We start from the raw sequence: 13,634 nt of genomic DNA on the forward strand, positions 1-13,634 counted from the left end.
TGGAAACGTGTTCTATGGACTGACGAAACGAAAATACAGTTATTTGGCCATAATAAAGTGTCTTATATTTACAGAAAATCTGGCGAAGCTTTCCTGCCTAAGAACACCATACCCACAGTGAAGCACGGTGGAGGCAGTTTGATGTTTTGGGGATCCTTTGCTGCCTCTGGACCAGGGCGACTTGTTAAGGTCACAGGTAGCATAAAAAAGGAAGATTATGTTAAAATATTGGATGAAAACCTGAAAGACTCTGCTAAAGAGCTCTCACTTGGTCGTCGTTGGTGGTTCATGCAAGATAATGACCCAAAGCATTCGGCTAAACTGACTAAGAAATGGCTTGAGGACAATCATATTAATGTTTTGGAGTGGCCATCACAAAGCCCAGACCTTAATCCAATTGAAAATTTATGGAGAACATTAAAATTGAGGGTAATGCAAAGGAAGCCTAAGAATCTTATTCAATTGGAGGATTATTGTCAGGAAGAGTGGGCTAAAATTACTACTGAAGAGTGCAACAACTTGGTTGTAAACTATGAAAAGCGACTGAGGAAGGTAATCAAGGCCAAAGGCTATACAATTGATTATTAAATAAATCGTGCCAATAATTTTGAACAAGGGTTTTTTGCAATTATGTTTGTTGTTCCTTTGTTATTTATTTTTTCTAAAATCCGATTGCTGCATCGGAAAGGCCAGTTAAAAATACATAATATACTTTGTTATTTTCTTTAATTTAATCCCTTTTTTAGAATTTATTAGACAAAATTTAACTTTTATTTTACCGTGCCAATAAATATGATCATCACTGTATATATATATATATATATATATATATATATATATATATATATGTCAGCACTAATAAAAACTGATATATCTAAAACATATAACTTTCATGGGTGTAGGAGATTTATAGATGATCTTATATGTATAAACGATAATGATGAATTAAAAAAAAAAAAAGCATCTTTTATATCCAAAGGAATTAGAATTAAATTGTGAACATAGAGGACAACAGACTACATTTCTTGATTTAGATATAAAAATTGAGGATGGGATTTTTCTTTATAAAATATTTGATAAAAGAAACGCTTTCCCCTTTCAAAGAGTACGTATGCCGCACAAAGATAGTACCTGCCCTGTTTTTATGTTTTATGGAACCATTATGTCTGAGTTTTTGAGAATAGCTCGCGTTACTTTAAAATTAATAGATTTTATACCACCAGTTTCTAGCTTAGTAATAAGGATGATAAAACAAGGTGGGGATAAAACTAAAATATTTAAACAGTTAAAGAAAGCATTTGTTCGGTATCCTGATGCTTTTGAATCGTTTAAGATTAACCAGAATATATTAATAAAGCAAATCCAAAACTATACTAGTAATGTATAAAATGTATTTATAATTACATTAAAAAAATGTAGATATGTATAAATATTTTTAACCTTTATATATTTAATTTTAAATAAATATAAATATAAATATTACAAAATACTAATCATAGTGGGGGTGATAAGTACTTAAATGGATTAATCCTAATCTTATAAATATAAGACTGGTAAATTAAAAAATATATCCATTTTAAAATTTGGAAACTGATGAATCACACAGGTAAGAAATTCATTTTTCTAGCATGAAAAGGTTAGATAATGCAACTAAGAATAGGAAATTAGATTAAATATTTGTAACATTTCTTCTTCCTAAGATTAAGGGAGGTGGTGTTTGATCAACATTGCTGGAGAGCCATGATGTAATATGCTGTTTTGTTTTTAAATCCCCGAAACAGTGTTTCATGGTAAGCAAGTGATGATCCTTTTAAAAAAATAAAAAAATAAATTATTAGTGCTATGGTAAATTCTAGAGCCGTCTGATGCAGTGATTGCAGGTGATTGAATGACTTACTGACTAGATGGTTTTCTAACGAATGATAAAAGATTTTTTTTTTGTATAGTTTTTTAAAGGTTAAAAAACTATATATATATATATATATATATATATACAAAGAGCCACCTGTAAAGCAAAGGAAAATGGTTTCATAAGAAGTTCATTATCTTAGGGAAACCATGTGCATTGCTACAGCAAAGTAAACAAGCCAAGTGGGAGAGTATAAAAAAAATAGGGAAACCACATGGTGTGATAAATACATGTAGCCTAAAATGAAGTATTCTTATAAAAGCAGCCTACGATATCTTACCAACACCAGTTAACCTTCATACTAAGGATTAACTTTATCCAATCGAAGAAAACCATGTGAGAAAACTGCCAACCTCCAAAATATTCTCATTGGATGCGAGCATTCCCTAATAAGCTACACCTGGAAATACAATGAAGTACTGAAGATTGTTGCGGACGTTCCGAAAATATGTTGTGTGACTGCCAATGAGGCACAAAGTGTCACCAGTAGAACAATTCATTTCGTTAAAATCTTTATGTAAAACTAGGCAGAGATCGTCAATGTTTGATGCCTGCCTAGACTAGTGCGTTGCATTCGACTAAGAACGCCGACTCGTATTTCCAATTAAAATAATGTTAACCGATCAGCGTCCGGATGTCGTTATTTGGCCCGTTAGTTTGAAAAAGTTTTCGTCGTTGAATTAACTATGACCTTATATAAAAGGTCACTAAGTATGAATAATAGATAGAATAAGGTAGTTAAAAAAATATTAGCTTATAGCAACTTCAAGCGAATATTAATTAAAAAAACACTCATGTTAGAAAAATATAAAAGACCTTCTACCATCACATCCTCTAAAATTACAACTACATTAGCATCGCAGTTTAGTAAGACATCAATTAACACAAACCAAAATCTTATCTCGTACCAACTCTATAAATAACTATTTTAGTATCAAGCACAATTGAATCGGATATTTACCAAACTTATTGCCTAGTCAATATATATATATTGCATTCTATTAACCAAAAGAACAACCAGCAAGCATCGTGGCGTAACGTAATATCACAAGCCTTTTTTTTTCTTGAAGGTGTTTTTTTTTTCTCTAATTGTCATCTTCAACGTGAGTTTTCGTGTTTTTTTACTTGCCGTTCATCTTATCTTTTTCATTGTGTTTTGGTTTGAACAGTATGTCTGTACTTTTTAAGTGTGTTTCTATATGCACACCTGCCAACTGGCTATCTCGTTTTTTGCAATTTAACTCGATTAGATTATTTTCTTAGGGGTGTATAAAGTCACATGTCTACGCTGATAAACCAAAAACAACAGGCCACTTGGAAGACAATATTCGACACGTTATTGCCGAAAGACAGCCTAATTTAATTCGTAGAGTTTGTGAGCTCTAGATTATACCATATACGCATGAGTCGTGGAGCCATATGCCCAATATTTTATTTAAATTATTAGTACATAATTTATGTAAATTAACTTTTTTAGTTTATACTGAACTAGAAAAATACCCATCCCAGAGCAGGTAAAATTAATTCCCTAAACTGACCAGTTGTGCATCAGTTTTATGTTGCTTTACAAACATTCAAGATATTACGAGCGAGACCTGTGGAAATTCCACAGCAGCATCTTTCATATGTAATATATTGCTACTGGATATTCTGTGGACGTTCATTGTTAATGGAGACCCCCCCCCCCCGCAATATTATGACAGTCTTTTTATTAAAACAGTAAAAGTATTTTTCTAAGTAATCTAATATAGTGTTATAATATATCTGATTATTATGGTTTGTCTCCAATATCCTTATAGGAGTCTGTCATATACTTCCATTGTATGGATGCCCGATGTGAATGGAAACCCCAAACACCATTTTTAGATAGAACAGATAGTACCTTTGGATCCTAGTCAGAAGATTAAGAAGGTATATTTTAGTTTCACGTATGGCCCAAAAGCGACATTATTGCTTTTTATCTATTTTTTACATTGATTTTTCGATGATCGGGAGATCCTATTTATTAAAAAAAATAATAGGTGATAGCATACTACGACCATTAAAGTAGCGTCTCTATAGACTAATTTAATGTTCGTAGTATTTTATCGTCTTCTATCCTCCTTTTTAATAAATAGGATCTTCCAATCGAATAATTTATGATCTAGAAGCCGTGACACACGTACGTACTTACGTTAAAGGTACTACAGTATAAATATATAAATGATCCTAAACCTTATGTTTAGAATCCTTATATCAATTTTGATTAAAATACATTAGATGATTTTTTTTTTATTCTAGAAAATATCTACAGTTTAAGGCTTAGTCTTAAAAGGTCTTAAGAAAATTTAAATTCAGGGAATCTTTCTTAATTGCTATCTAATAATTATAAATCAAATTTAATGCAAATCTGAAATATTTGAATTTTCAAATGGAAAATTGTGTCTATATTATACTCCCTAAAAACCCTTTAAAATATTCCAAAGAAACTGAAATTTGGGGGATATTCATTAATTGATGTCTAATACTTATTGTTAAAATTTCACAAAATTCAGAGGCATATAAATTTTCACAAAGGGTGTCCACACGCTTTGCATGAAGCTAAAATAAACTAAATATAGCACACATTACGAGCCTTTACCTCTAGCAGTTGTATTCCAAAATTCATAATGGTTAGTAAATTAGTGTAGGTGTGAAATACATAATTTTATACAGGTAGCGATAAAAAGCAAGAATTAAGAATATTTATTAAAAAAAAAAAAGAACATGTTATTGCAACTCTACAGCATATGCCAAACAAACAAAAAAAAATGAGATTATATTTCCATCTAAAAAAGAAATAAAATAAAAAATATATTTTTTTTTTGGAGTGGAGTGCTTGAGAGGACATTTGTCTACTACCATCACCATCGGTTTAACATGCATCTAACATGCTGTAACATGTGTCGGAATGCTTTTAGAAATTGACTTTATTAGTATTTAAACAAAAACAAGATAAAATAATATCCATCACGTGTACAAAAATTTTAATTGCATTATGTTCAGGGCACTAAAATTGCAGTTTTACTCAAGATTATTAGAATTATTGAAAAACAATGTTTCATATTTAATCTCTTGTCATTTAGCAGATTAATCGAGATTAATCCTCCACATGAGTATGGCATTATGGGATAATTATCAAGATTATTCTCAATTAAACATTAAAATGATCGCATTCTCAAAAGAAAACCAAAGAATGCCTAAAAATAAGGTGTTTACTGTTAAAAAAATTTGTTTCTTCTTCTTCTTCTTCTTCTTCTTCTTCTTCTTCATCATCATCATCATCATCATCATCATCATCATCATCATCATCACCAGTTTATATGTTTTACATGCTAACAGGTTGTAATAAATTGATTTCCAAGCTAACCTGTCTTTGGCTAGGTCTTTATCCCTTTTTCTCTCAAGCCCATCCTTTCAATATTTTCCTTAGTCTTCCTCTATGAACTGACCCTGATACCTCAACTGTTCTACATCTACTAACCCAAGAACTCTCATCAATTCTTTCAACATGGCCACACAAAGTTTTTGATAAGTTTAGCAACCGATATATATATATATATATATATATATATATATATATATATATATATATATATATATATATATATATAATTTTAGAGTATTTTAAGTCACCGGGAGAAGCTCCTGTAGTAAGTGACCCTGAACACAAATGATAGAATTTAAAGCAACGTTCTTTTCAAAAAGTTTGGCTTTGTCAGATTTTGAGGAACTCAGCTCTAGTCTATAAAATAAATGTTGAAATACAAGTTTGGCATCTGCTCAGTACCCTGTTTTGCGAACCAAACCTCTGCTCAGCAATTCTGGATTTAGCCGATTGGGCATAGGACTCTTTTGCATTTTCTAAAACCCATTTTGGTGGATATGAGCAGTTTTAAAGGCTGCATTGGTTTCAGGGCATCTATTTTGTTGATAGCAATGGTAGCATCACACTTCGGGGTGGCCATAACTTGCTGTTTGGTCTCTATTTACAATTTATTAGAGGATAAAAAACGTCTACATTACCAGTAATTACCCTATTGTCTATATTGTAATTAATTTGTATGTACATTTCATAGTGCACAGCAGCTAATGGCTCTGCAATCAGATCAAGTATTGTGATCGTCAGGAAGAACCACTGACAGTTTCAGCTGCTACTCTTCTACTGCATCTCTGAATTAGCGGGGCCCCCAACTGGAGGTCGTATTGGTCCTGGTGTAAGCTACTTTTCTCTCCAACACTCATCGTTTCTTTTTAATTCGATTCAGTTTAATGTCTTCTCCACTGCTTCCTGCACGTCTGTCGTAAAGATTTTGTACTTCTGTGTTTGTATAACAAAAAACGATGTTTCAGTATGTTGGTTAGCTTATGCTCAACACACCCTCAAGCTTCCACAGGTAAATGATTATATTCCATATTCCATCCTTTCCCCTCCTGGCACTCGATTTGTAGATCACCATATATTTTCTGTCTTATGCATTTGCAAAATTATCCTCCCAGAGTACAGTTAAATCCGATATAATTCCAACCTTCTTTTTCTCACTGCACACAATGCGATCTGGTCTTTGTTGTGTATACCTTGATATTCCCACTGTTAAATTCCGGGCAACGTCAGATTTTCCTGCTAGTATTTTATACCTTTAAAAATATCAAGTTCCAAAATGGCAGAATCTTGGTAAAAGACATTCCATGTAAGAATATGAGTCTTTTATTCCTCAACAAATTTTTCGTATGTTTCCAAGCATATAAAATATAAACAGTCAATAAGAGAGAGAAAAAAAAATCTCACTTACAATAAAGGCTTCTTTATGGTTGTGATGATGAGGCTGTGACAAATACAGACAGACCATTAAAAATAACTGCCAGCCATTCATATAGGAAACAGTTGATTCTTTTTTTTAAGTAAATCCTGACATCATTCATAATGGTTCATACCAACACAGTTACTTGATAGGAGAGAAACACACACAGTACCAATTTGTAACCAAAAGTCACGCATGACTCGTTTGTATATTTTTAATCTAAAAAAAAATCCCCTCCAAGTGGATAAAGGATCTCATTTAAAAACCAAACTTGAAAATTGGTATTCCCACGTCTAATATTAATATAAAAAAAGATCATTTATTCTTTTTTACTTCCCACGTTATTTCTATATATGGTTAGAATGTCAAGAATGGCTTACTCTCTTATTAATTTAGATGAATGTTGGTCTTTAGGGAATTTGTTAATTAAGATTAAGAAAAATCAGGATTAATTAAAAAATATTCAACAATACTATTCATTAATTCTCAGTCTTCTAGATATAACAAAGATCAATGCATACTTATTTGTGTTGAGGGTAGTCCTAAAAATAAAGATTTCTATTTTTTTATTAAAAAAGCTGAAGAACTTCGAAGACGGGTGTAGTATCATTAAAACGAGTGACCTTTTGCAGAATTTAGTGTTCTACTTATCATCACCATTCTCAATGCATTTTTGCCAGTAATTCAATGCTTCTGACACACGCCCATGACAGGGATTGCTTTCTTAGAATCTCACCTCACATTGTTAATATCTGCAACAGAGGGCTGAAATATATATATATATACATATATATATACATATATATATATATATATATATACATATATATATATATATATATATATATATATATATATACATATATGTATATATATATATATCGACGCGGGTCGATCGGTAGAACTGTTGACTGTCAACGCGATGGTTCTAGGTTCTAATTCTCAGCTTGGGAGAAGTGCTAGTCTAGCGGCACTGATGAGTTGTGATACAATGAAACAGGACTGTATGTCAATGACTACAAATATATATATATATATATATATATATATATATATATAACCCCGGGATATTGCAGTAAAAAGTTAGTAAGACAATACAGTACAATATATAACACACATAAATATAATCAAATAACATTATAAATAACACCATAAGGTGGGGCAAATACCGTAATCAAGGTTCAGGAAAACATTGTATTCCACATTGTAACCTGTATTAAAACGTATTCCGGGGTTCTACTGTCTATATACACTTTTTATTTGTATTTAAAAAAACATTTTTTAATATCACTACACAATCATGACAATGTTTCAGTTAATTAGTTTTGAATAACTAAATACTTCGTCAGGCAATACTCCAAATGATCACATTCTCAATGGAATAGAAAAACGAATTTTACAAAAGTTGCATTTTAAAATGTCATGTGATCTAATGAAGGAAAAGGGATCGAAAAATAAAAACAAAAAAAGGGAGTGGAAGAAGAAGAAGAAGAAGAAGAAGAAGAAGAAGAAGAAGAAGAAGAAGAAGAAGAAGAAGAAGAAGAAATGTGTGTGAATCTTTATATGCGCCCACTAAAAAGTTAAAAGTTGGTGTTAAATTCTCCATCCTCTGTGCCTAAATCTAAATGCAGATTCCATGAACAACACTTCTTTCCTAGAACTGCCTGGGTGATTACAATATAGTAGCCTTCAAGTCCAATGTAAACAAGTTCTTATTGAGCCGTCCCCTTATGTTATTCAAATTCTACCTAATCCACACCATTAACGATTCTTGAACTACCATCATTAACCCTTATCCTTGAGTGCCTTTTGGGCCTTGATAAGTGGTGACTACCATGGAAAAATATGATTTAATAGAGTATTAAAAAGGAAAAACAATAAAATACCAAAATAACAATTAAAATATTTAAGTGACAAAGGGGATATAAAAAAATTAGATATATGAATGTTTATGAGTTTGATGGAGTTAAAGCGTTTATAAGAGGGTATAAAAATGTGGTGGTGTTACTGATAATAATTATAATAATAATTAAGCATTGATGGAACTAAAATAAAATAAATTAAAAATATAAAGCAAAAGTATAAATTAAAAATACATAGAAATTGCATGAACTAAAAGATTAAAGACGAAAATATTTTATGTTAATATTGAATTTAAGGGAAAGTATGTAGACGACTGAGAAGGTGTGATTTTTAATGCATACAATTTATTGATATTTCATGTTTTTTATTTAAGAACCCATCTCTATCTTTAAATCTAATTATATAAAAATTTTCGTTTAGGCATAAATACCAAGATTTACACATACTCAGATTTTATTCTTTGTAGCGACCCTAACTAAAAATAAAGTCAAGAAGTTATGAGAAAAAATGTACAGAATAATTATGACTGTTATTAAGAAGGGTTGGAATTTATTTATTTTAATTTATTTTAAAATATTAAATTAAAAAAACCAAACTATTTCTTGTCCTAAAAATGGGAGCATTGTTTCGAAAAGTTTCCATTAAATTTCAAGCAAAATAGAAAAAATCGTAGTGTTTATTTAATGAAAGGTTATGTATGTTACAGAAAGATAGAGAAAAAAGAGACAAGGGACACATAAGTCTTTAATAGCAATAGCATTTTAAATGAATTAATGTTATTTACCTTTTTTAAAATGAATTAAGTTTTTATTTAGTAGTGTGTGAGAGAGTGCATCAATTAAAGATAGAATGATAAAATTAGTGATAGTACGAAAATAAAGTGAATATTAAAAATAAATTAATAAAGTGAATAAATTAATAAAGTGAATATTAAAAATAAATTAAATAAATTAAATAAATTAAATAAATTAATATTAAAAATAAATTAATAAAGTGAATATTAAAAATAAATTAAATAAATTAAATAAATTAAATAAATTAAATAAATTAATATTAAAAATAAATTAATAAAGTGAATAAATTAATAAAGTGAATATTAAAAATAAATTAAATAAATTAATTAAATTAATATTAAAAATAAATTAAATAAATTAAATAAATTAAATAAATTAAATAAATTAATATTAAAAATAAATTAATAAAGTGAATATTAAAGCAAAAGTATAATTAAAGATACATAGAAAATGCATGAATTAAAATATTAAAAACTAAAATATTTGATGTTAACATTGAATTTAGAGTGGGGTATGCAGATGGCCGGTGAGGTGTGATTTATAATGCCTATAATTTATTGATATCTCGTGTCTTTTTATTATTTAAGAGCCCGTCTCTATATTTGAATCCAATTATATAACATTTTTAATCTGGCATAAATAAAACAAAAATTAAAAAATTGACAAGTGTTGGTTTTCTTTAAAATATCCTATTTAACAATTGATGTTTGGTTTTGATTAGTTTTGATTAATTTATATATATATATATATATATATATATATATATATATATATATATATATATATATATATATATATTTATATATATATATATATATATATATATATATATATATATATATATAATCTTTTTCTGCATACACTGGAAATCCGTATGATGTCTGGTTAAAGTTTTCTTTAATTCAACCCCACCCTCTTTTCCTCTCTTTTTTCTTTCTTCTTTTTCTTTCTCTTCTTTAGTTATTAAATCTTAAAAATCAAATGTTGCCGGATTTAAATGGAGATCCCACCCCCCTTTTTTTTAAATCGCCTCCTTCTAATATCGTCTTTTCAAATCATAATAACCACTTCTGTCCAAGTCTGACGAAGTTACTGGATCGTTAATACGATTCAGTAGCGGAAACATGTGTAACTAAACAGATAAAACGGTAATAATATATATATATATATATATATATATATATATATATATATATATATATATATATATATATATAAAGAGAATTCTTTTATACTTACATTTACATTTAATTCCATCCCCTTCATAACCAGCATTGCAAATGCATTGGTATTGTCCAATCCTTGTGCCACACGCACACACCGCATGTTTGGAACAAGTGTTGTTGCACAAACTTTTTCTGCCAGCAATTTCCCATTCTTCAAGTTGAGAATCTGAAAAGATCAGATGAGACTAAATCAAACAAGTGAAAACAAATTTGACTCGTATCAACAACAAATTCCTTTTAAGATAAATCGGTGAATTGTAAAAGATATTAAAAAAAACGTCAGTGTCATTAATTAAAGCAAAAAGCAGAGTTTTTCATAAGTGATAAGGTTTCACTATCATCATGAATTGCATCTTCCACATGGTGTGGATTTCAAACACATGTGACTTATTTTTCGCCATTCCTTTCGATCCAGGGCAAGTTGGTTGATGGACGCCCAACTGTTAAGAGATGTCCAATCAAAAACATTTTCTATCCTTCTGCCTCTTTTGCCTTCAAACATACCCTAGAAGCATAACTTTGCCAGACTAATGGTAGATCGTTTGATATGGCCAAAAGTTTAAGGATTTTACTTTTGATTTTATCAAGTAGAGGGGGTAGGGAAGTAGTTTAACAGAGGATGGATATTTTTTTTTTGATCAGGCCATGTCTCGTAATGACATGATTTTGAAACACCTCAATGCGACTGTCTAGTTGTCTAGTAGTTTTATATGGCCTTGATTGTATCACAATACAATCAAGGCCATATAAAACTACTAGACATATAAAACTACTGAGAGAATATAAATTAAATAGACTTTTACTTTAACAGTTACCAGCACCCTTTTTTGATTTTAGAATGATGCTGTGTTTTTGGAAAACCGCCCAGCCCAGCTCGATTCTGTGTTTCAATATCGTCTCGTGATCACTGGAGAAAGTCAGTTTATACCCTGAATAAATGAATTGGGTTACCTTTGATGGGTTTACTGTGAACAGTCATGTTTAGATTAAACTTTCTTTTTTTTTTATTTTTTTATTACATTTTCACCCCAAACAAGGCACATTGCCACTTTGGTGTAGGGGGCTACTATCATAGGCAGCAACTATTGGGGCACTATGTTGGGATTTGGGCAGCAAGATGTCGGTTCACGTTACACTTGAACTTCTGCATGTCAGTACAGTTAGGGAAGCAGGGACCTGGAATGGAATTCCAGAGTCTAGCGGTTCTGGGGAAGAAACTACTGGAGTAGAAAGATCTTTTACATCTAGGGATCTCTACTGTGTGGGGTGGGATTTAGCTGCCTGTCGGGTTTGTCGAGGGTGTCTACGTTGTGGGGGCACAAGTGTCTGCAGTTCGTCAGAGCATTCACCATTAATGTAGACATACATTCTGTTTTCTCTAGGTTCAATCCTATCTCCTTTGCATTCTTTGCTAATACATTAACAAAACCTTCAAGTTTATGTGTGCATTCATTAACAAGAGCAATGTCATCAGCGTAGGATGGGTTGGAGAGGATTTGTCCACCTCAGAAAAACCGTTTTGGCAAATCTTCAATTTTTATTTTTGTTCCTTCCTCCACGTTAAAAACGAACCTGGTGTCTAACTCTGTCGCGTGGAGAGGCATTGTAAATAGGAACTCATTAATCAAACACATATGGTCTCTAAGAGGTACCTTGCGCGTTTCTGTTGTATAGGTTTTCAGCATCACAACTTGAAATGCGATTCGAGGATGCTGATAAATTACACAATCCAAGTTCTTTAGCAACTAAACGTGTACGTTTTCAAAATTCTAATTTCTCTTTTATGCTTTTTAAAATAGACTTTGATGCTATAGCAGTCACCATAGCAAACTATCTTCTCTTGTAGATTAATGTCCCCTTGCTGAAGCGGCCACGCACTGACAGTCAGCTACTAGGGCGCATTAATCCTATATGTCCCTAAAGGAACTACTTATACCTGTCAGGAACTAGCCAGCAGAGAGCAGAGGAGCTCCGACCACCAAACAAGACAGATCTCTCTCCTCTCACTCTGTTCACTGAATCTCTGAACCTCCTCCCAGGCTGTGACTGCTTAACTGAAGACTTCCACTTGACAACCTGGTGACACTTCAAGTTTCTGCTTCTCGACACGTGAACATCCTAGAACTTGCTGTTCCTTTCCTTTTCTTTCCCTTCGAAATAACCCCTTTCGTTGTTTTTTTCTAAAAAAAAAAAAAAGGTGTTAATTTCTCTGTACTTTTGTGTTGCAAATTAATCTTTCATTAGGGGTTTTGTGCACTCATGCATAAAACTTACCTAAAAGACACTGAAAACGCAGACAGCCTAATTTATATTATTTATTTTTCAGTTGGGGTTTATGGAGTCTGCATTGACGCCGGATATTCATAAACAGCTAAGAAAACGTTTTACTTGATTTTATTTGGTTTTCATTTTATTCTAGTTGGAAATATGTATTTATAGAAATTAAAAAAAAAAAAAAAATAGCAGTATAGGATTCAGTGGTTGGAGCAATGGTTTTGGGGTTCCTCGCCTTTCCCACGCAATGCCAGAACATGAGTTCTGCTATATATAAGTAAATTTGATCAGAAAATTATCCTTTATAAACCTTTAGTTGAACAAGGATTACAACGAATGTTATTATAAGAGTCTTTCACATGTCCACAGGCTTTCGTTGTAAGAATTGGCCAATGTTTTTTTTTTTTTTCTCTCCTAAACACTTTCGGTTGACGCTGTAGCCATTATCAAATGTTGGCACTTCTCATCAAGAAACTAATAGCTATATTTAATTATGTATTTTGTAATTTGATATTTTCTACATAACTCTAATCCACCCGATTGCTTGTGTCACGCTCTCCATAATTATTTTATAACGAATTTAATAATTAATGTCATATAATAATAAATAATAAATACCGCAGTTTCATAATCTTTTAATGCGTTGAATCAGCATACGTTTTTAATTTTCAAAACACCAAATCTTAATATTTTTTGTTGATCCAAACAATTGCATATATTTTTATTACTAAATTTATATATTTTTGTT

At 30.9% G+C, this 13,634-nt stretch overlaps 1 protein-coding gene across 1 annotated transcript in view; it reads right to left on the bottom strand.

Annotated features, from left to right (window-relative positions):
- Positions 1-13,634, bottom strand: part of LOC145249753 (sushi, von Willebrand factor type A, EGF and pentraxin domain-containing protein 1-like) — a 352,081-nt gene that overhangs the window by 196,450 nt on the left and 141,997 nt on the right. The window contains exon 3 of the mRNA XM_080111697.1: positions 10,626-10,778. Within this exon, the coding sequence (XP_079967823.1) occupies positions 10,626-10,778 (153 nt within the window). The remainder of the gene's footprint in view (positions 1-10,625; positions 10,779-13,634) is intronic.

Source organism: Euprymna scolopes, chromosome 1 (assembly GCF_053919585.1).
Source record: "Euprymna scolopes isolate OS-2025 chromosome 1, ASM5391958v1, whole genome shotgun sequence".
Taxonomy (NCBI): domain Eukaryota; kingdom Metazoa; phylum Mollusca; class Cephalopoda; order Sepiida; family Sepiolidae; genus Euprymna; species Euprymna scolopes.